Raw genomic sequence first — 24,702 nt, forward strand, 5'->3', positions numbered from 1 at the left:
GTCAAATGCCGTATCTCTATGACTCTATAAAAACCAGAAACTCAGACTTACAGTAAATTAGCAATATATGTCAGTTTACATCATACTATCATCACCTACTATCAGAGCTCTCATGAACTTGCAAATTAGCAACAGGGTAGCCCACTCAGACTCTTACATCTGACACTGCAATTCAGTAAGATTGTGACTGATCTGATTACTCTGCCTACCCATTTCAGCCTCTTGCTAATCAAGAATTTACTAACTTCTTAAAAAGATTCAAGGACTCTGTTTGCACCGCCATTTGAGGCGATTTCCAAAGACTCATGATCCTTTGAAAGAAAATGTCCCTTCTCCACTTAAATGGGGTAACCTTATTTTTAAAGTGACCCTTAGTTTAGATTAGATTTCCTACAGTGTGGAAACAGACCCTTCTGCCCAACAAGTCCACACCGAGTCTCCGAAGGAGGGTTCCATCCAGATCCATTTCCCCCTGACTAATGCACCTAACACTATGGGCAATTTAGCATGACCAATTCACCTGACCTGCACGTCTTTGGATTGTGGGAAGAAACCGGAGCACCCGGAGGAAACCCACGCAGACACAGGGAGAATGTGCAAACTCCACACAGACAGTTGCCCAAGGCGGGAATCGAACCCAGATCCCTGGTGCTACGAGGCAGCAGTGCTATTCACTGTGCCACCATAGTTCTAGAATCTTCCATGAGGGGAAGCATCCTTTCCGCATCTACCAGTCAAGACCTCGCAGGATCTTTTCTATTTTTAGTTAAATTATCTCATAAACCCCAGTGAACCCTAGAGTCTTGCCTCTTAAGACAACCAGTCAGAATTAGTCTCCTTTGCCTTCTCTGAATTGTTTCCAATGCACTTACACCCTTCCTTAAATAAGCAGGCTGATACTGTACACAATATATTTTGTACAGTGCAAGCTCACCAAAGTCCTATATAATTTAAGAATAACCTCTCTGATTTTAGATTCAAGTCAAAAGTAACCATGTGGATAAGGAACTTTGGGCAGCTGTTTGAGAAGTGTTCTCTCAAATGCTTAACGTCTTCACAAGAATAGGCCAAAGAAAATCCTGTTTATCATTTATGGGCTTAGTTTCACTGGTCATTCACATGAGAGATTTCTAGCATTTCCTTAACAACATCTCTCCCAGTGTTGATGCATGCATTTCCATTCACAAAACACAGGGACACTTTTTGTTCTAATCTACATACCTTTGCCCACGCTTGCACTTTCTTGATTACGAACCAGCCTTTATCTGAAGGAACATGTCACTTGGCCTCAATTTGCCGAGGAAAAGGTAAAGATTGTAATCCTGAATGCTTCCTGCTGACACTGTCCCTTTGGAGAGTGAACAGGACCACAATCCATGACTTTGGTCCTGTGACTGAAAAGACTAGCAGCACTCACTGACCAGAAGATATGTCACAAGACTCAGTATGGAATGGCTCCTTTGAAATCCTACCTGGTAGAATTCATTCCATGTCAAGATGCAGAGGTTATGTGCTGTGCAACAAATATTTTAAAATATATATGTGCACATTTATAAAATTGTAAAATAAAACTTTATTTACTGTTTAGGAGAGGCATCCTGGAGATAGTAAAAATTACAACGAATGCATAAGGCATGAATCCATCAGAGTAGCTGTTTGCGACATGTTAGATGGCAAGTGTCTGTGTCCTGATGCACTAAGGTAAATCACATATTGCATTATGAGTTGTTAACTATTGTGGTATATTGTCACTTTCCCACTGAAACCTTTCAGAATTCTCAATTACTTGCTGAAGGAGTTGTTTATGGATAGTTGTTATGGGTGAAGGTAGATGTAGAGAATAACTGAACCCTCATTATAAAGGCACTTTTCCAGTGAATTGCCAGCTGTATTTAAACCAGGGGCAGTTTGGCAGACAGTTAATATGGGCAAACTGTCTAAATAAAAAACAACATTTTAATGTTTTCAATCTCTAACTAGCATTCTGGTTAGTTTTGACAAGGTGGAATAACTTAGAGTCATACAGCACAGAAATAGATCCTTCAGTCCAATTCATCCATGCCAACCAAGTTTCCGAAACTAAACTAGTCCACCTGCCAGTGTTTGGCCTATAGCCCTCTATACCTTTCCTATTCATTTACCTGTCAAATGTTTTTTAAACATTGTAACTGTACCTGCATCCACCACTTCATCTGACAATTCATTCCATATGTGAACCACCCTCTGTATGAAAACATTGCCTCCCAGGTCCCTTTTAAATCTTTCCCCCTCGCCTTAAAAAATGCCCCTTAGTATCACAGCCTTTGCATCTCAAGTCTTCATTGTTGATTACATCAGAAGTGCAGACACTGTGACACAAGCTAATGTGGCAGTCAGTTTGCACAGCAAGATCCAACAAAACTGCCTTACCTTGGTCTCTATTGATGTTGAAGCAATCAATTTTGGCCAGATCACTAGTGAAAACCTCCTATTGTTTGACTTGGATTACTAGCTCTTTGACATCCATCTGAATATATTGTTGCCTTGCTTAGTGTGCTGCCTGAAAAGTGACTTCTCAAATAATGCAGTAAATTCTCTCAACGCTATATTGTGTTGTCAGCTTAGATTTTATGCTCAACGGTCTGGGTGTGACTTGAGCACAATCTTCTGGCTCGTATGAGAGCATAACTGACTGAGTGTAACTGACATTACAATCAAAAAGCAGGATGCTGTACATTACACATGATTTCCAATATAATACACATTTTGCCTGTTTATAAAGAGAATATAGCATGTCTAATTTGTCAATAGCCAACTGCTTGCATTCAGTACACCGGAGAAAAGATTTAGAGTAAGTTTCAACCATCAGTGAAAGGTTTTAGCATTGCTCATTGAAGGAGGTTTTTATCTCTGACTTTTTTCCCACTCCTGTTCATGAGCAGACTGCCAATTGCTCTCGCAGATGTTCTTGATATCGGCATCCTTCTGCAAGCAGTCCCTGGCTGTTTTGAGAAGATCTTCACTATTTTTAAACCTCACACTAGATAAAGCAAACTTTCACTATCCTTGCCTTCCATTTAAGGTCTCAAAGGAATATCAAACACGGTTGAATAGAACAGATAAAATGTCCATTCTCAAATTTTGTCCTTTATATGTAAATGCGCTGACTGGAATTTAACAGCCGAAGCATTGGTCTGTATCCAGCCTGAGCACCAGGTGAGCAACAAGCTATACTTCACGTAATACAGTTAACAATGAAACTGTCCATTTCCAGTTCCTGAAATATCATTCAACTCCATTCCTAACCCATTCCACTGCTTATGCTCTCTGCTTTTCTAATGCACCTCTCTATAATCTTCAGCATAGTACCTACATAGTAAGCTCCTAACTCTTCCAGATACTGGCACCCACCTCAAATCCTTTCCTATATCTCGCAACATCCTTCCTCTGTTTTAGAGGTATTTCAAAAGAATGCAACTACAGTTGTACCTTGACAACCTCCAGGATTCTCCCACCTACTTTCATACAGGTATGAAGACCAATTATAAAGCATTTTGGTGGGATAAAAGCAGTTTATCAATGTGAAATGATCTCTATTTGTTGTGTTTCTTTCTTTATCATCTGCGAAATGAAGTTAAGTAAGCAAAACCATATATCTGATTTCAACCATCATAACTGTTTCTGGCATATTAGAGGACTCGTGATGAATAATGAAAGTTGAGGATAATCTAGATCCTCAGCTCAAATGGTACTACATTATTATTACATGGGAGTAGGAGTCAAAAACACAATGAATCTTTTCTGGACTCTTGTGGTTGAGTTAATTTAGAGAAAAGGAAGTTGGTGAAAAATGGCTCATTCTGGCTTCTGACTGATAACCAGAAAAGTGTGATTGCAGATTTAAAATCTGTAATTTTGAATAGAATGGATTAAAATGCAAGATTCTATCTGACTTATTCAAAAGATTTAGTACAAGGCCATTATCAATTATTAAACATTTCTGTTAGTAGCATTTTCACGTGGTCAGATTTGCTATATGGCTAAAAGTTTCAAAATATAAAACCTGAAAGATGCATTTTACTGTCATAAGTTAAAATTTATTTCAAAGTTGATGGACAAAGCTGAGATATTCACCAGTTAAATCTAATGAATGTTAACTGTTGTGATGTTTGCTGTCTACTCAGAAGTGTGATGGAGAAATCTTTCCTGGAATTCTATGATTTCTATGAACTGTCTTGTAAGGACCGACTTCATCTACAGGGACAAACCATGCAGGTATCATCATCATCATCAACATCATCTCTTCTGCACTTGCTCTAGCGTGGTGTGATCAAGTACTGCACCACCACCTTACCTGTCCTGAGGTAGCAACTGTATTCCGTACAAATGCTGCTCCAAATTTCTGGTGCAGGGTTTTCTAGGTGAGGGTCAGGATCCCAATGGGGTCCCCAAACTCTGACACTAGTAATGGCTTCCATAGAGCTCTGTCCAAGTTAGAACAGCTCCACAGCTGTCCTCCCGCTCTGACCACTCGAAGGATTGTGACAATTTTGAAGCCTCGCAATGAGATTGTAAATTTTTGGGAGGGACTGTTTTGGTGTTCCTCAAGGTTTATTTCCACTTCACAGCTTCTGTGACATTAGTCAAAAGTTGAAGGTCAGGTTCTATGTACCAGTTCTGAGGAAGGGTCACTCAAACAAAAATGTTAACTCTGATTTCTGTTCACAAACTGCCAGACCTGCTGAGCTTTTCCCGCAATATCTATTTTTGTTTCTGATTTACATCATCCGCAGTTCTTTGGGTTTTTTTTGTTACTTCCCAAAGCCCTTCCTGTACCACAATGCATTCAGCCAAATGCCCAAAATCCCTAACTATAGGAGCAGCACTTAAGTCATCTCTCCACAAACCAAACTGTTGTGAGTGATTTCACTTTTCCTCCTTTTGTTTAGTTCTAGCATTCCTGCAGATCTTTGCTTTAAGTTCATGTTTACTAAATCATGGTAAGAAGCTACCTCTGACCTTGTTTTGAAATTTCATTTCCCCAGAACATTCAAATTTATATAGTCATTTAGAAATCCCGTATGGCCTCTTCACCAGTTTCTTCCTGTCCCAGCTTTCAAGCACTTCTGCCTATTCCGACCTGTGTTCTATAAAATGTTAACAGTCTTTGTGTGTGTGCATTTATCTATGTACATAACTATCACTTGAGTAGTGTCTGTAAATTGCATAATTAAAGTAAACAATTGTGTTTTTGCTAATCAGGATCATAAAATTATTAAAAGCTGAAATCAGTTTTTTTTGGTATAATACAACTATTTGCCGTTGAGAAAGTTAGGGTACAGTTAGAGAAAAGAAAATGTCAGGAGTATTTTTTCTTCAGAGTATTATTCGTTTTCATAGAAACAAAATGATTGCAAATGTTAAAGATATTTTGCAAAATTTGATTTAAAACTTTGCAGTAAAATACATGGGCATGTTCTTCTTTCTCTCACAGGATCCTTTTGGGGAGAGGCGAGGTCATTTTGATTACCAGACCTTACTGAATCGCCTGCAAGCCATAAGACAGAGGTTGAAAAAGAAAAATGAAGAAGAAGCAATAGAGGCAGACTCTGACAGCAGCTCTTCAGGAACCGAACAAGACAGTCAAGGCACTTCTCACCCTTAGAATACGAACACTGGGACAGCCCGTGTATGTAATGGTGAGGATCCAGGGAAGCTGGGCTAAAGCTCAGGCATCCAGGAGTGAGACCTCTCACGTGGTTTTGTATATAGACCAAGGATCTGGTATCTTTGTGGAAGCCTGTTTTTTACTCAGCTTTGGCTTTGTAATGGTAAAAGGAGAGAATTGGCTTGGGTAAGAATCTCTTGATTATAATTTTTTAAAGTTTTAGCTCTCCAATCTATACTTATTTTTTTGCAGGGCAATATTTTCACTGTAAAACATTGCTCTGTAATGTCCATTGTTACCCACAAGGTTTAGCCTCTTGCTTCATCAGTATAGCCACCTGTAGGAGACAGTGTGGATGTTTTTTTTTAAATATACTGAGATCTATATGAGAACATCTCTGGAGACGATCTCTGGTATGATGAGACTGTTCAGGTATTCATGGATTACATGTCCAGTCGTCTTGCAACAGCACCATACAATGGGTATTCTGAGGCTGGTGTCTGACAACTGTGTTTAAATGTTAACTACAAAATCCACAGAATTAATTTACTTCATTTAACAATGACATTTCCTGATATGGTGTTGAATCTGTTGCAAATTGATACATGTACCTGTTTTAATCCGTTCAATCTTTCAAACAGAATCCAACACACTTTTGTTAAATGTGTGGCAAGTGACGGAAAAGCTGTTTACTTAAGGGCTGTTTCATGTTTAATTCAGATGGGTCAAACATGGATTTTTTTCATGTTTCTCTTTTGTGGAGGGTTTCTATAAATCTCACCAAGCAAGCCCTGTACTGATCTATGGCACCACATAGCTGTATTGATACTGGATTTCTCTTGTAGCAGAGTACCAACGTTAAAGGAAAAGTGACTGTCATTATAACCCCTTTTATTGGCTTCCCAAAGATGCATATATTTTAGAGAGAGATGTCTATGTACTATATAAACCAGTCATCCATTTAGGAGAGACTTGATCTGATGTTCAATCCACAAATTGGCAAATGTCCTGAGTTCATCACAGTCTGCTCTATTTGCATGCATGGTGGCTGAAAACTTTGCACATTGGTAATCTGTTCTGAAATCTGTTGCCCCTGTTAGAAAGCTTGTAAGGGGATGTTGAGCTGTAGAAAATAAATGGGGACATGATGAAAATTCAACTAAGTGCAACTTGGATTACCAGAGAGAAATATCTGCTAAAAATATCCTCTTGACCAGTTGTCTCAAAGTCTTTGTTGTATGGATAGGGCAGAGGTTTGGAGGTGATTTCTGGTCATAGCAAGTGCACCTCTGGTTGGTCAAAGCACTGTTCAAATTTGTTTAAGTAACTTCAGTATTGAGGTAAATATAAATCTTTTTTCCAATAGTTTTCTGTGCATACTGTATCAATGTGTCTTTGCTCCCCCTACTCTTTGACTTCATCACTGCGTTCTGAGCATTCCTTCTGCTCTCCCAAATGCAGGTTCAGATATAGTCCAAGAGGCTGCAAAGGTGCAATTTTTATAGCTTCAGTCTGATCTAATCTTTCCGACCTGTTTGACTTCTAATCCATTGAGGATTTGCTGGTCAGGTGAATGATATAAAATTGTTTGTGATCACAGATAAAATTTTAAAATGTGACTCTGGATTCTGCTTGGACAAAACCTGATGTCATCATAAATAATTCTTAGTACTACTCTTAAAGATTTAATGAACCCCCCCCCCCCAACTTCCTTTATAAAGGAGAGTGTTTTTAGAAGCTGTTAATTTTTAAAACAAATTTTGTAAGCCTTCCTTTGATGACTCCCAGGAGGACAGCCTGATTTTGCTTTCTGTCTGTTCAATGGAAGGCTGGAAAGCTGGACCAGTCAGTACGCTCTGACCTTATCATTTGACAGAATAGCAGCTGTTGGGATATCTGATGGAAGTGAAATGCTGGTAATCTGAATTTGGGACATTGTTGTTTCATTCAGAGATTCCATTCAGTCCATTGCAGCTTTGTCCCAGTTTCAATTTTGTTTGTTTGTCCAAGGTTTATGAATACCAATAGTTTCAAGATCATGCCTCCTCCAATACAACAGGCATGTTATTGGATCAATTAGATATACGTGGAAAAGTTCAGAAAGTGGGGAATCACTGACAGCAAAATCCTCACCCTCCCTTGATGATGAAAATTCCTGTTTTCTTCTTCCCTTACATTGAAAGTCTCCCCAAATCCTGCTCCCAGTTCCTCTGGCCATGGTCCTGACAGCTAAATCCCAATTAACGTGGGATACCTGGAACATGGTACCTGATGTATTTGTGCTGTGATGTGACTTTACATTATTCCCATAACCCAGCTACTGTTACTTTATTGTACAGTCAAACACGTTTTAAAGAAACCATTTGATACAAAGATTGTATGTATGTGAAGCAGCTTGGTTCAGGGCGCTTCATCCTGGGTGAACCAAACTACTAGATAAGAATTTCTTGCAGACAAGAGTATTTCTCTTTTTTGCTCCCCCCCCAAAAAAAAACCCTGTCTGCTGAACATACTGTACATATTGCAGCCATGAGACTGTTATGTGTTGTGGCTACCCTTGTGAGATGTTTCAGAAGATACAAATGAGAGTGACTGATCTCATCACCTCATTTCCACTGATGCAATTTACAGCAAGTTCAGAGACACCTCAGTTAACCCCCTGTCTTTCATGTTACTTGACCTGTGCCGGAGACATTGTTTATTTAGAGTTAAGGAAAGTCACTGATTTTTGGTTTTTTTGCTTCTGAGGTGTTAACAGTTAAACAGCTCCCAACTCTTGCAACTTATGATCTAAAGCAAAATATTGCCATTGGTCAAGTAATCTAAAATAAATTTTGAAATAATTCAGCCCAAGCCATTGACTTAGAAGTAGTAATAATGGCTTTAAATTTCCTGTCTTTTAATAAGTTGAGTAACTGTTACACCTTGTTTATGTTTCTGGAACCTCCTTAATTGCATTATTGCTTTTAATGTTTTTTAAAAAAAAGTTTAACCCGTTGCTACCCAGATTAGAGCAATGGGTTTATTCATCTCTTAAGTACTTGGCAGTTTTCTAATGCCAGATTCTATTAATGATGAATAGCCCATTTGTTACCATGTCAAAGTGGTGCCATCATTCACTCACAAGCCATGTGAAAATACTAATAATTGAGCAATTCTGTGCAATGTCTGGTGGAAACTGTAAAGATTTTTCTTGTGTGTAAATAGTCTAAACATTTGGTTCCCTTTTCATGGAATTGAATAAACATTTACTTTCAATATTTCAGCACAGTTAGCTGAAAAAGTATTCTCAGGCCTTGGAGTAGAGTGAGATACAACCTAGTGCTGGGTGTTTAGCTGCTGCTTTGTATATTGATGTTATAAGCCATCTCTGCACATCTTGTGATTGCATTGCAAAAGTAAACAGTGGAACTTTTTTCAGGTTGAATTGTAACTCAGTGTATTACTGGAGAGAATTTGTGATGGAGTTGCTGATGAGCTACCTGCGAAATTTCTCATTTACAACTTCTCATTCCACTGACCTTGCTTTTTGACACAGCGCTGGGACAGTCACTGACCAGTGTTAATTATAAGGTGATCTTGGTGCTATAGTTGGTCTCAACATCCCTTTCTCCTGCCTGGAATTGGAACCAACAGGACAATGGTTCTGATCCTGGAGCAGTCTGCATTGATGGAACATGAACATCATTGTAAGTACAGAGATTGGGTGCAGCTACAAAACCCAAAGTAAATCGAGTATGAGACCTTATTGAGGAATTGCATACAGGTAAGGAACAGGGGCAAACGGAGGAACTACCAGCAAGAGATCACTCAGCCCTGTTAGATATCTCCAGTTGAAGGATATCACTTACCATATAGTATCATACAGATCAAGCTTATCATTGGCTTCCTAACCACAAAATTTCAGGTTATCCAAATGGGACAGACGGTTTCTATGTTTGGCACCTATGTTCATCACTTGATCATAAAGAATGAGATTTGAATCCTTTGTTATGGGGTTACTTGGTGATCAGTATTACACTTACTGCCATCTTTGACAATGATTCTAAACTTGCCTTGAGTGTTTACTCAAAATAATGCAAGTTTATTCTACAGGCATCCATAAATGTATAATAACCTTGAATATGTTGATAATAGAATCCTAGTTCAATCTAAAGATTGTGGCAGATAACTTGAAAGTGTGCATATTGAGAGTTACCAAAATTTCTTTCTCTGTCACTGATAATCTCCCACTAATCTAAAATGGTTTGATTAGCTCCCCTGTGCAGTTGAGTTGGTGAATGTGCTTGCCACTGCAGCGCTCATCATAAAAACCAGAGCTGTCACCAATCCAATTCCTCAGTGTAGCAAGTTTGCTAATACCAGTGCAACATTTAGACTGCTTTTGTTGACCTCAGCATTTGTGGGCAAATTGTAGGTGTAAAAATCAGCCACTGTTTCTGCCCTGACCGGTGTTCAGAAGCCTTTGCTGGAATATGCACACTTGTTGAATTACAGTCAGGTTAAGATGTGATACACTCCATAGTCAAGCAGTGTACAGTTTGCTCATTAAGAAAGACATTTTAGGGATGGTACAAAAGGACCGTCTGCTTTTGGCAACCATATCAGCAAAAGTTTGTTGCTTTCAAGATGAGGGTGGGGAGGATTGAGTGCATGTTTTACAAAATAAATGTAAATTCCCTAAAATGAAGCCACATCAGAGATTACATCTATATTTGTGATGCTTCATAATCAGTGTTAAACAAAACACTCCAATTAATGGCAAAGGCTCATGTAGGTTTTCCCTTAAATGTATAAATATATACAGATTTTAAAAATTGCTTGTTATTTCAGATTTTGGATTCTTGTGTTACATTCCTGATTGGGCACCCCTAAGAGTTTGAACTGATGTCAGATCACTTTAGCAGCCCCATTTGCAATTTCAGTTAGGATGATAGCCACTATTTTAAGGCAAATTCACATTTTCATTAATGCCATCACAAGACCTGTTTTGCAATTTATTTTTAATCTTATAATTACAATGTATTGTCACCATTCGGGCTTCCAACCACGTACAATGAAACAGAAAGATCGTCCAGTAAAGGAACACAGGGATATGAGATCACTTCCATTTGGTAACCTAGTTTATGTTACATATATCTAAATCCAAGCTTGTTGCAACACAGCAGAATCCCTTTCACAGTTAATGTCATCTGCAATAGAAATGGTTTACTACACCCAGAACAGTTCTTCATTTAATTTATTTACTGACTTACGTTCAGAATTGAACCAGCTCTGTTTCCTGCTTTCAAACAATGTTTGTCCTTTCAATCTGAAACCAAGTATGCCTTAAAACAAGTTCTCCCCCCCCCGCACCGCCCCGCACCGCAAAGTCCTGTTGCTATGTTGGAACAAGTGTATTTAACAAGATCCATTTTTATATGATTGGTTAGATATTCAATTACTCGACCAGTTCCATGGAATTCTAATGATTTCTAAGGATTCTTGCACTGCCATGACAGGATAAAAAAATTGTACTCCAGTTTTTACTGAATTGTGATTGAGGGTGGTTGATCCATTCATTTTGAGGAAACAGCTTATCAAACAGGAATTTTATTTTACTTCAAATGCATTGAAGGAAGTATTTAGAAAGCAGGATGCAGGTCAGTTACGCTTGTAACTAAAAGGCTTGGAGTATTGTCCATGGACATGCAACATCTTTTGCAGGGTAACCAGCACTACATTGGAAGGACTTAACCTTAGAAGCCTGATATTCAATAGAATCTTAAGCCTAGGGGTTACAGTGGAAGAGAAAGTTGAAAGAGTCAACAGCTATGGTCTGTGGTGTATCCATCAAGCTAATGTCAAAACATATTGGTCAGAACTTAATCCATTACCTACAACCTGCTGCGTTATTTTTTTTAAATCTATAATTGAACTGCTGCAATTTACCCAGGGGAGAGACATTCAGTATATCAGTTATCTGTTCTGCGTTTAATATTGTTGATGGTAACATGTTTGTTTCACTTTTGGGCCTCACCTTAAACTTGGCTGCACAATTATTTCCGATTCCCATGCCAGGCAAAACATTGACATAGGGTAATATTCCCAAGGCCAGAGATGATGGGAGTACAATGAGGATTAAAGCTGCTTAAAGCAGCATTTCAGAGAAGAGCAATTTGCCTAGAGCTGTGAAGTATAGTTAATGTGAGAAATGTTTCTTGTTTAAAAGGTATGCTCATTTTTTGAAAGGCCTGGTAATCCGAGCTCCTTCCACAACCATCATGACATGTTTCAGTTAGATTGCTGAGGCACTTCCTCCATCCCTCAGCACAGTATTCATTGCCATCCATTGGCAAACTGATAAACACCCCTCTCTACTATGTACCACTGAGACATTACCTTTCACTTCTATACTCAGGTACAGAAACTTCATTATAATGTTTTCCAACATTCAGTATCTGCTCCATCTTCGGATGTAAAAGTAAGATGTCACTGGACCATATGGAGCAGAATATTCTCTGTCACGCATGGTTTGAGTGGAGTTACTGGCAATTGGCCTCAGTTCTCAGCTTGCCTTTCCATCTCCAGTCGCTCTCTGGCATTTCTTGTGGGAAAAGTGCTTGTGTATCAGGCAGTCTCAAACCAGTGACTCATGATGTTCTTTGTCAAACACAATGCTAGTATTGAAGGTTAAGCAGTGGTCGTTTGCAGGAGGTACTGGATATGGACTGTGGTATCTTTGACTTACACCTCAACGTAAGAAAAAGACAATATTGCATGAGGTGAGAGTTTGTGTAAAAAACAGCTCCTTTTGGAAATTTAAAAAGTGTGTCTTTTCACTGCCTTGGTTTCTCATGTTACTTACACCTCAGTTATGATGCCTTACAAGATAAACAATCTGGGTATTGGGGAGTGTCTTCTGACAAGGGCCTCCCATACCTGTTAAGTGATAATTCATTCACCCGCTGGTTTGGACACCTCTGAAATGGATATAATTTTCTATTGGATTACTTGCTGTGGATTATATACACATCTATTAGCTCGCTGGTACTTCATTTCAAGGTAACAAGAGTGAAGGTAAAACCCCATTGAATTGCCAATCTGGTACTGCTGGTTGGGTTCAGCTATGACACCAATTTAATAGATGCACGTGGTTAAAGATTGTCTAATCATGGTTAACAACTAATATGCAAACTAGGAAAAAGCACTGATGTTTATATTGTTTCATATTGTATATAAGTGACAATTCAAATTTTTGGTGCAATAAAATTTGCTGATGACAAAATCTACTAAATTGCATGATTCACTTAATTTATTCTGCTTAGAGCTACACTGGGAAAGAGTCAGTGGGCTTATTGTGGTTATTAGTTGAATGAAAGCAAACTTAGCACATAGAGGCCATATGCGCATCATATCTGTACCAACTTTACATTCATCCCAATTTCCCCCTTCTTTCCCTATAGCTGTTAGTATGTAAATAACTTTTCATCTTCCCAACAGCCTCTCAGTTCCTTTACCACTATTTTAAAACTGACTCCTCTGACTACCAAATAGGCAGAAACCTTCTACTGACAAAATACTTATTGTTCACAGGATTTGTAGTTCTGAGTCTGTATCGTCTCTCCCACCCCCCCACCTAGAACCACTGTAGTCCAATCATCGCAACTTTTCAAAATCTTTTCCTCCACTTTCCACAAGGGGACAGAAAGATGGAGGTGATTTAAGGACTCTCATACTTTTATTCAAAGTGCCTGTCTCCTTTCCCTCCAGCAACATGGAAACACAGCTTCATATCTAAGCTGTCAGTTTGTCGTTTGTACAATGAACCATTACAGTGTGTGGTTTGTGAAGACAGAGACGAAAGTGGAGTCAGGACCTGCCCTGGAGGTAGGAAGATTATATTCGGGGGCTGATCGAACGGGTCAGTTTAACTACTTAACTGGCTTTTGAGTACGTGCAGTTTATGTAACTGCCAACTGCTTCAGGGCACGGGGACATCCTGACTAGCAGAAGGAAAAGAAAATCTTAATCGTCAGTCAGTATTCATCTGCATTTGGATTCAATCATAAAAACTGGCATTCAGCAAGCTGCTTTTAATGAATCATAGGAAAGTGATGTGTGCACTGCTGGAAACTTTTAAATCAGTGAATGTTTGGTGCAAAATTAAACTCTCCATTACATGGTTTCTTTTGACAAAATTAAATTGAATTGAGTTTTGTAATACAAAACCTTGCCAATGCCAAGGTTTGCCTTCAAGTGGTAACTTCTCAGTCAAAGATTTGGGGTCAGGGGAAGAATAAGAAGTCATCATTATGAGAGCAAGACAGGCACAACTGACCCAGTTGTTGTTTTTCTGACCAATATTTTGTATATCTTCATCACCAGCAAAATTACAAGCTTTAGCGGGAGATTAGTATTTCAGTCGACTTATCCAGACAATTCTGCAGGTCAAATATTCTGCTCCCAACTCTTGATCTGCAGCAACACCACTTCAACGGCAATTTTAAAATGTTTGGACAGATGTGTCAAATGACTTTTTCTTCAAAATCCAAACCGTGTGTGTAGCAGTACAATACCTTGGGTTAGTTTCCAGTGGTTAAAGGCTGAGAAATGCCATTTAATTGTGCAAGTATCATATGCAGGGATACTGGAAGTTGCCTGCTACAAAAAGATTTGTGTATCCAGAACTTGAACATCCAGTCTTTCATTCTGGTGTCAGAACCATCAAGGTGGATGGAGTCTATTCACTCTCTGGACTGAAGTATTAATTTTTCCTCACAGCAAACTTGCATCAGCTTCTTCAGGAGTGACATCTTGGGAGTATAGATCGGAAAAGAGTGCAGGTAACCAGTATTGAGGCTCTTCAGGAGCTTGTTTATCTATCCACGCCAAGCCTTCTTTCAACAAATGTTCCTGAAAGAGGTTACAACGGCAAGAGTTTTTGACACAGATTCTCATCTAAATTGTTAACGCCTTATTCACAGCTAAATCCCCATCCTCCCCCGCTGTAATGAAAAGAAAACAAAATCTTTGCAGAGCAGTGAGAATAACCAAGTTGCTAGTGGGAGGAACAGCTGGTGACTCATGCAGATGGCAAATTAGGTAAACATCGAGAAATGATATATTAGTAGAATGAGAATAAAGTAGAGTGGGAATATAATCACTTGAATGGACTTGAACAAAGAAAAGAACAAAGAAAATTTACAATCCAGGAACAGGCCCTTCGGCCCTCCAAGCCTGAGCCGATCCAAATATACTATCTAAACCTGTCGGTCAATTCCTAAGCATTGGTATCCCTCTGCTCCCCACCTACTCATGCATCTGTCCAGATGCATCTTAAATGATGCTACCATGTCTGACTCTACCACATCTGCTGGTAACACATTCCAAATGCCCATCACCCTCTGTGTGAAGTACTTGCCGCGTGTATCTCCCTTAAACTTTCCACCTTTCTTGAAAGCATGACCTCTCGTTATTGAATCCTTCACCCTGGGAAAAAGCTTGTTGCTGTAATTTTAAATAAACCACTGAAAGGTGACAATGTCACAGAAGTTTAAAATATGAAAATGTTGAACACTAACATTTAATGGGGAACCAAAGGAATGTAATGTATCATGAAGATTTTTTAAAAATGCAAATAATTAATGTGTTTCTTGACATCTTCATATTTGCCATCCACATTAGTCTAGATGTGCAAAATCACAGAGAAGGTTTTACCAGCTGTTTGTCTATGTTTTCATTCTTTGGTTTCCCAAATAACCCTAACATACAATCACAAAAGTCCAGTCATTTATTGGAAGCATTCTGTTTCAGCTCTATTAGCTTACATGGGCTGTCTTTATTAGCAGTTTTCCTTATTTGAAGAAAGCAATATTTCAAAGATGACATCCATATTTGATAGAAGTATAGAATCAATGTTTTTGCCTGTGCCTGACTCCAGTTTTACCATTCCTTTGTTCTGTCAGACTATGGAAAATATGATGTCAGTCTCAGCAGACAGCCTAGTCTGTTCTAAGAAGGAGAGACTGGAGATGGTAGGTATACATACCAGTACTTGGTTAGTACGTTCAGCATCCCACTTCAGGCTGGACTTAATTTCACTGACTGTTACATACCCATTCTTCTGAAAGACACAAAATGGCTGAGTTTAATCTCTCTCTCCCTATCATAAGACAGTTGTCAGTTTTATCCCTAATTATCCCAGTTTCTCATTCATGCCCTTTATCTGGTCACTTACTAGAGGGGAAACTAACTTCAGTCTCAGTCTGTTCAAGAATCTAGGCTGACATGCCTAGTGCAACACCTGAGGGAGTGCTGCACAGATGCTGGTAATAAGACTTTATTAAACAAAGGTCCAGTTTGCACCCCAGGTGGATGTGAACAATCCCACAGTAGGATTGTGAACAGTAGGTGAATTCTCCCTAGTGACCAGTAATTGTCCCAAAGTCAACAATTCAAATCTGGCCATTGTCACATTGCTGATTGTGGTAGATTGCAGTGTGCTCATTTGCTTTTGAATTTCTATGTTACAACATTGACTACACTTCAAAAAAAACTTTGGACCATCCTGTGAAGTAGTTAACAGCCAAACGTTGTTAAGGCTTTGTGGAGAAGCTTATTTGCTCCTAGATATTTTAAGATGTTTTTTCTTTACTGCAGTACCCAACACTAACTCAGCATCACCCCTTTTACTGGCACCTTCCAAATCTGCAACCTCCTCCACCCAAAAGGACAAGGGCAGCAGACACACAGAAACACCATCAACTGCAAAGTTCCTCTCCAAACTATACACACTGACTTGGAATTAAATTGCTGTTCCTTTATTATCAGGAAGTCAAAATCCTGAAAGAGTTGTGCTGGTATATCTCCTTCCTGCTGCTAAAAGACCAATTCAAGAAGTCAGCTCACTACCACCTCCTCCAGGATAAATAGTGATTAGGCAATAAATGTTGATCTAGCTAGCGACATCCACATTCCACAAGTGAATTTTTTAAAATCCCAGAAAAACCGAGAGGGTGTCTACAAACAAGAGTGAGCTGAAATATGTGGTAATAGGAAGACATGGGAAGCTCAGAACATGAACAGTTGTCATAAATCAACTTGTAAAATCTGACAGCAGGGCATCTCCCACATACACACACCTGGTCAGACATCCACAATTTTAGACTATCCACCATTAATGATTGTACCTTCAGCTTTCTGGAACTTCAACACCTCTCTTCCTCCCTTTTTAAGATGCTTCTTTTTAGCCTCTGAACAAACCGTTGACCACCTATCTCAATACTTCTGTATGTGGTTCAGTGTTGAAGTTTGTTTGACAGTTGCTTCTGTTTCATGCTATGGGAGTTTTGATTATATAAAAAGCTGCAGGTTATTATCAAATGTTCCCTCAGTCCGCCAGCTGTGTCTCAAAACTGAGTGATGTCACCTACCTCTGCAATCTGCAGCACCACTGTATGATCCATATTCAGCTCTGCGGGGACAGACTGTACCAGGTATCCGCCTCCCATTGGGATTATACTGAAACCATTACCCAAGGATTTCAGTTTTTTGATGGCCCGAATGAGATCGTCCCTGAGAAGGGAAGGTAAGTGGAGTTGTGGTTGGGTGTTCAGTGGAGAGGAAACAAAAGGGAGAAGTCATTGGTTACTGTGACTAATTTAAAGGGCAAATGAAATACCATAAAAGAAAAACAAAAATCAGTCAATGTCTACATTAGAGGAGACCACTCAGCCCTCAAGCCTGTTCCATTATTGAATTAGACCTTGGCTAATCTGTATCTTTTTCACCTTGGTTCCATAATCCTTTAACATTATTATCTAAATGGATTTTGCTACATGTTATTCAGACATTTTCAATGGATTCTCAGCCTCAACAGTTTTTTTAACGTGGAGGGAATGGAGTTTTAGATTTCTACTTTCTTTCATATGATGTAATACCTCTAGAGACTGCCATTGAGAAACTTAATTTGAAGGTCTTGGACCCTGGGTCTAGGTTTTTTCCCCCACCCCAAAGTTTTTTTTTCATAGGAACAGGAGGAGACCTGAAGCCAGTTCCAACTTGGCTGATCTGTCAACTAACATCATATTCCTGCCTATAGACCAAATCCCTTATGATATTTGGTTAACACAAATTTTTCAATCTCAGATTTAATATCTATTGCTTGATTAACTGCCATTTGCAGAAGGGAGTTCCAATCATTATCACCATCAGCATCATTGCTCTTTAAAAGAACCAGCATCATGGGCCAAATGGCCCCCTTGTGTACTCCAAATTGCTTTGATTCTATGAAGTGTTGCATAGTGAACGATAGACAGCTAGACTCAAGCAAATAAAGGTAGGATCAGACTTAAATCAATTATTGATCCCCTTCATTAGGAGTTGCCTGTTTTACTCACTGACTGACATCCTGGGCAAACTTGCCTCGACCTTTCAGTACACGCTGGTGCAGCTCGTCCAGTGTGATCAGACCTACAAAGAAGTTAAAAGGTACGTCATAAGTTGCTTTTCTCATTTGTTGGGATCATTTTCACACCAAGTTCTGTTCATCCATCGCCTGCATGCTTGCTAACTGGGTTTGCTTCAGCTTCACAATTCTTAATAGTTTTACCGTGATTGCACCCCACTCTCTCTGTGTAACATCAAAACCCACCACCCTCCTAATGTGACTCTTGCACATCTCAACTTTCATTTCTCCATCATTTGTAACCACGAATGTCCTCTCTAAATTCTCTATCTCTATCCGATCCCTCCTTTAAGACATACATTAAAAAAAAACTTAGTTTTCCAATTAAGCAGTTTGGTCAACTGACCTAATTTCTCATGTAACTCAATGTCAGATTTACTCAGTGCTATATCACAGAACTATTATGGTGCAGGAAGCCATTCAGCCCATCATGTCTGCACCAGCTCTCTGAATAGGCATGATTTATTATCATTCTCCTGCCTTTTCTTGATAAATAATGAGCGTTATTATCCAATGTCCTCTTGAATGCCTCGATTGAACCCATCACCACCACAATTCCTATGAGTGCATTTCCAGACTCGAACCACATCATTTTTACTTCTTTTCTGAACACTTTAAATCTGTAACCTCTCCTTCTACATCCTTTCTGCTGCCCAGAGCTTTGAGGAGTTTCAAAACTTTAGTCAAATCTCCTCCTAGCCTTCTTGTTTCCATGGGAAACAGTACCAACTTCTAACTGTCTTTATTGTGTATTATCCTAGAACCATTCTTGTTAGTCTTTTCTGCACCGTCCCCAGTACATTCACATCCTTCCTAAAGTGTGGCGTGCAGAAATGTAGACTATTTTCTAGCTGAGGTTGAACTAGTGTCTTATTATGGTTCCATTTAATCTCCTGCTGTTGTACTCTATGCCCCCATTAATAAAGCTTGGGTTTACTTTGTTTTATTAACCATGCTCTAGCTATCTGGCCTATATGTGCACATACACAGCCAGGTCTGCTCTTGCACAGCCTTTAGAATACCATATTTTATACTGTCTCTCTACATTCTTTCTACTAAAATGTATCACCTCACACTTATCAGCATTAAACATCATCTGCCACATATCCACTGACCTATCAATGTCCTTTTGAAGTTTTACACTGTTATCCTCACAATTTACAATGCTTCAAAGTTCTGTGTCATCTACAAATTTTGAAATTGTCCGCTGCACTTCATGATCTAGATTTACATAAGTTCGGAATGGCAAGGATCCCAGCATAGACCCCTGTAAAACTCCACGACAAACTTCCCACCAGTTGGAATAATATCCATTAAACAGTACTCACTGCTTCCTATCACCATGCCAGTTTTATATCCAATTTGTTACTGATCCTTTTATTCCACAAATCTGTTGTGTGGCATTGTACTAAGTGCTTTTTGGTCTTTAATAAATCCATGTGGCTATTAAATCTATTCCAAATTAGTGTTTCCAGAAGTTTCCCTGTCTCAATGACGTTAAACTGAGTAGTTTGTAATTGTTATACTTACAAAATTACACCTTTCTTCAAAAGAGAAGTTTAAATTCTCCAATCTTCCACCCCATCCCTGAATCCAGGGAAGGGGTGGAAGTTTCCTGCCAGTGTCTCTGCAATGTCCACTCTTTCTTCCTTGCATTTCATCCAGTCCTCGTGCCTTGTTAACTCTCAGTGCCATCAGCTCATCAAATATTTCCTCTATCAATTTTTCATTTCATTTCATTTCTTCCTAATGATTAGGCTTCCTCCTCTGTAAAACTGGCCTGGATAACAACATTTCCCTTGGTACAGACAGATGCAAAATACTTACTTAATGGCTCATCCATGATCCATGCCACCTTTTTTGATCCCTAATTGGCCCTTTTGGATTCCCTTTTATGCAAATATCTACATTGAATTTGTTGTTGCACAGAGGACTGTGTGGATGTATCATCTCCCATACACTTTAAAGTTCAGCACTTTCAAATCCTTCAACCATCTTCATTCCATAAGCAAGCTTCTAACCTGGATGAAAGTATGTTTTAAATTGCCACTCATAATCACTGTCTCATGCAAACCATCTCACTCACTTAACATGAATAATGAGAGATTCACCTCCATTTCTGTGTTTCAGAGCCAGACACACTTCAATAATTTGCACTCCCAGTTCGTAGTAGAAGTCACCGACACCTAGCATCTCTGACCAGAATCCTTTGCCAGCTGCAAGGAGGAAATTAAGTAAACTTATGTGTATGTGACAATTTTTGTTCATCAGTGCAAGGGCACAGAAGTCTCATCAATTTCTCACACATCACAACATCAAACACTCCCAGGGCAGGTACAGCACAAAGTTAGGTACAGAGCGAACTTTACTCTTAAACAGGAAGTAAAGCTTCCTCTGCACTGCCCCATCAAATACTCCAGGACAGGTACAGCACTAGGGTGGGTGATAGATATAGAGTAAAATTTCCTCAACACACTCACCATCAAATTCTCCCAAGAGAGATATTCTGAATCTAATCTCCAGGATGTAAAGCTCTCCCTACTCTTACATTGAAAGCAAAGCTCTCTATACGCTTTTAAACTGAAGGTGAACCTTCCTCTACACTTGCCCTATTAAACACTCCCTCTATGGGTACAGCATGGGCTTAGACAAAATAAACTTCTCTCTACTTTTTTTAAACAAAGTAAATGTGCCTTGATATTCTCTCCATAAATACAGTCCAGGACAGGTACAGTATGGGGTTAGATAGAGTAAAGCTCTCTCTACACTGTCCCCATGATAGGGTCAGCACAGGGTTAGCTACATTAGAGTAGTTAGCTAGTAGTTAGTTAGCTACAGTAGAGGGTTAGCCTCTACTCTTTTAAACTGAAAATAAACTAAGTAAAGTTCTTCCAACACTGTCCCCATCAAACACTCCCAGGACAGGGACAGTGCAGGGTTAGATAGTGTAAAGCTCCATTTACACCTTTAGACTGAAAGTAAAGCTCCTATTCCCATCAAACACACACAAGACAGGGACAGCACAAGATTAAATATTGAGTAAAGCTTTCTCTACTCTTTTACTTCCTCAACACTGTCCCAACAAATAATCCCAGGACAGGTACAGCATGGAGTCAGATAGAATAAAACTCTCTCTACAATGAAGATAATATTTCAAGATCAGGGAAGATGTGAATTCAAAATGAAACTGGAGAGAGGTGACTGAACAGGATTACAGGCAAGAGGGTCCACTCCAATTGTTGCACACATATCCTGAAACTGAACACGAAACTCTGAGCTTTTCCGAATCTCTTGTTTGTGTTTGCTGGCAAATTCCTCCAGATGGGTCTTGAACATTTCCAGCTGCTTTGACATCTGTAAAGATCAAGAAAAATTCAGAAATCTTTCGATAGGACAGACCATTGATCTTCTTTACAAGGCATAGCTGAAACCAAAAGTGTCAATTTCAGACAGTAATAAAGATTAATTAAATGGGTTTGAGTTCATAGTTACTCACCTGAACCAGCTGATCCTCAGCCATCACTGTTCCTCGCTCTTTATACTTAGCCTAAAGAAAATTAAGTAAGCAAACATTAAGCAGCAAAATACCATTAACAGAATAAGAAAGAAAACAAAGACAGACTTGCATTTTCTGAAGTGTTTTTCATGATTCATGGATCCAAAGTACTTTACAGCTAAAGAAGAACTTTGAAAATTAATCCACTGTTTTAATGTAGGAAACAATTTATATATGACAAGATTCTGTAAACAACATGGTACTAACCAGCTGGTCTGTTTTCAGTAGCATTGCCTGAAGGACAAATATTGGACAAGAACACTGGACATAACTCAATTGGGTCTTTTACACAATAGTTCCATCAGAAGTTATATTTCAAGATTTCACACAGTGGTTTGTTCTTAGTTCCAGAACTGATGAGATGATAATGATGCTCAGGAGCAGAGTGCATGGCCTTCTAATTCAGATGGGAATCCTACCCATAGACAGGTGCAACGTGGTTTTATTTTCTTGAAAGATACTAGTCCTTAGTTAGCAGTGTCTCTCCTCATAGAAACAAGAATAGGCCATTCAGCCAATCGAGCCCGCCCCATCATCCAGGGGGTGGAGAGAGAGGAGGAGGGGAACAGGATAGTGACTGGGAGAAAAGGCTGATAGACTAAGGAAAAGCAAAACTGACTGTCAATGGAGAAGGTGGACAAAATATTGGGGCTGGGAGGTGTTAATGGATTGTAGCCGGAGAGGAAAACCACAGCACATTGTAACTTACTTCTGCGAGTTTCTTCTTGGCGATGGCGCCGGCTCCAACTCCCCTGCGGTGCATCTTTGCGGGTCTCTGGGCCTGCTTTATTTTTCACTGCAAGAAAGAGATCGGGGACGAGGAACCCAATTCACTGACTGCAGCTCGTCCAGCTCCAGCTCCAGCTCCGCCTTATTCCCGGCTCAGCGCTGACCCCATCCGCCTGCCACACGGAAGCAGCAATGTCAGGAGCTTGTCAAGTAGCGATTCTTCTTCTACCGTTACAGTAACTCCTCATATTGTTACCTGTTCCAGTTTCCTTGTTACTATATTATAAACACATCCTCAACCTCTTGACTCGAACCTCTCCCCAGCATTATTTAAGCACCAGCCTTTCCGCTCTACATTAAACTACATTTCCCATCCTCCCTCCGCTTTTGTCTCATCCACTTCCTTAATTGTTACTGTCGGGGTGTCTCCGCTCAGGACATTGTCTCTGCTACTGTTTATGCTGGGAATCACAGCGGGCCAGACAGCACCAGCAAGTTAACACTTGGAGTCTAAATGACTCTTTCCAGTACAGATTCCAGCAACTGCAGTAATTAATTTCCTTTTGTTGGTATTTCCTTGCCACCTCCATGTTGTGGAGGAGCCAGTGTTGGACTGGGGTGGACAAAGTTAAAAATCACACAACACCAGGTTGCTAGTGCTTCCAAATAAACCTGTTGGACTATAAATACCATGAACAGAATAAGAAAGAAAACAAAGACAGACTTGCATTTTCTGAAGTGCTTTTCATGATTCATGGATCCAAAGTACTTTACAGCTAAAGAGGAACTTTGAATAGGTATTTTGTAATCTCCTTCATGTCTATATTTAGTTTCTTTCTTAATAGATGGGTTAAGGGTCCAGTAACAATTGCATGTGATTAGACTTTGCAAAAAATTAATCTTATAAAAATTTTAAAAAGCTAAATAACCAAGTTTTATTTCATGGTTTAGAATCTCAAGTTTTAAACATTTGCATTTATTGCCAATGATCGCCCTTGTGACAATGATATTGAGCCACCCCCTCAAGCCATTCTACGCCATTTAGTGCAGGTACAGCCAAGGTGCTGTTAACGAGGAGGGGGATGGGTTTCCAAAATTTATTCCAGCAGCAATTATAATCTCCACGAAGAGACAAATCTTATCACCATCCCTTGACATTCAATGGTGTTACCGTTATTGAATTCCTCACTATCAACATCCTGGGAGTTGTCATTGACCAGAAACTCAACTGGACTCACCACATAAACACAGTGGCTACAAGAGCAGGTCAGAGGCTAGGAATACTTCAGTGGGTAACTCATTTCCTGACTCCCCAAAGCCTATCCACCATCTACAGGGCACAAGTCAAGAGTGTGATGGAATACTCCGCACTTGCCTGAGTGGGTGCAGTTCCAAAAACATGCAAGAACCTTGACACCATCCAGGACAAAGCAGCCCACGACGTCCACATACATCCACTCCTTTTCCTACTGGCAGTCAGTAGCAACAGTGTGTACTATCTACAAGATGCGCTGCACAAATTCATCAAAGATCCTCAGACAGCATCTTCCAAACTCAACCACCTCCACCTAGAAGGACAAGGGTGGCAGATACATGAGAGCACCATCCCCTGTGAGTTCCTCTCCAAGCCAGTCTCCATCCTAACTTGGAAATATAACACTTTTTTCACTGTCGCTGGTTCAAAATCCTTGTATTTCCTCCTGAAGGGCATTGTGGGTGAACCTACAGTGTATAGACTGCAGCATTTCGAGATGTCAGCTACCCAGCCCCTTTTTAAGGGCAACTTGGGATGGCGAATAAATGCTAGACAGCCATTGGCAAGGTTCAATTCTAGCCTCAGGTGACCATATGTGTGGGGTTTGCATATTCTCCCCGTGTCTGCGTAGGTTTCCTCTGGGTGCTCTGGTTTGCTCCCACAGTCAAAAACATGCAGGATCGGTGGATTGGCCTTGGGAAATGCTGGGTTATAGGGTAGGGGGATCTGGGTTCAGATGGGATGCTCTTCTGAAGGGTGCTGTGTTGACTTCTACAATCCTAAAATTCCTACAGTGTGGAAACAGACTCTGGCCCAACAAGTCCAAACCAACCCTCTGAAGAGTCACCCATCCTGACCCATTCCCCAACCCTATTAGTCTACATTTCCCCCTGAACAATACACCTAACCTACGTATCACTGAACACTATGGGCAATTTAGAATGACCAATTGTGACCAGCAGTGGTTAGCACTGCTGCCTCACAGCTCCAGGGACCTGGGTTTGATTCCAGCCTTGGGTGACTATCTATTTGAAGTTTGCATATTCTCCCTGTGTCAGCATGGGTTT

At 39.8% G+C, this 24,702-nt stretch overlaps 2 protein-coding genes across 4 annotated transcripts in view; one reads left to right on the forward strand and one right to left on the reverse strand.

Moving 5' to 3' along the window:
• The window catches only part of ube2z (ubiquitin-conjugating enzyme E2Z), a 37,778-nt gene extending 24,860 nt beyond the window's left edge, over positions 1–12,918 (forward strand). For both annotated transcript variants that reach the window (XM_043674794.1, XM_043674795.1), the window contains exons 5-7: positions 1,589–1,701; positions 4,164–4,254; positions 5,474–12,918. In XM_043674794.1, the coding sequence (XP_043530729.1) occupies positions 1,589–1,701; positions 4,164–4,254; positions 5,474–5,644 (375 nt within the window). In that variant the 3' untranslated portion in view covers positions 5,645–12,918. The remainder of the gene's footprint in view (positions 1–1,588; positions 1,702–4,163; positions 4,255–5,473) is intronic.
• An 894-nt stretch (positions 12,919–13,812) lies between these two features.
• On the reverse strand, positions 13,813–22,767 carry snf8 (SNF8 subunit of ESCRT-II). Of its 2 annotated transcripts, none has more exons than XM_043674797.1 (8): positions 22,361–22,767; positions 21,592–21,642; positions 21,311–21,449; positions 20,207–20,311; positions 18,028–18,100; positions 17,062–17,203; positions 15,678–15,749; positions 13,813–14,542 (listed from the first exon to the last, which is right to left on the reverse strand). In XM_043674797.1, exons 1-8 carry the CDS (start codon positions 22,412–22,414, stop codon positions 14,405–14,407), a joined length of 774 nt encoding a protein of 257 aa, XP_043530732.1. In that variant the 5' UTR covers positions 22,415–22,767; the 3' UTR covers positions 13,813–14,404. The 2 variants fall into 2 exon arrangements, with proteins under 2 accessions (XP_043530732.1, XP_043530731.1); XM_043674796.1 differs by having other exon boundaries at positions 15,678–15,752; positions 22,361–22,763.
• Between the last annotated feature and the right edge of the window lie 1,935 nt (positions 22,768–24,702).

This window comes from Chiloscyllium plagiosum, chromosome 33 (assembly GCF_004010195.1).
Source record: "Chiloscyllium plagiosum isolate BGI_BamShark_2017 chromosome 33, ASM401019v2, whole genome shotgun sequence".
In the NCBI taxonomy this organism is placed as follows: Eukaryota; Metazoa; Chordata; class Chondrichthyes; order Orectolobiformes; family Hemiscylliidae; genus Chiloscyllium; species Chiloscyllium plagiosum.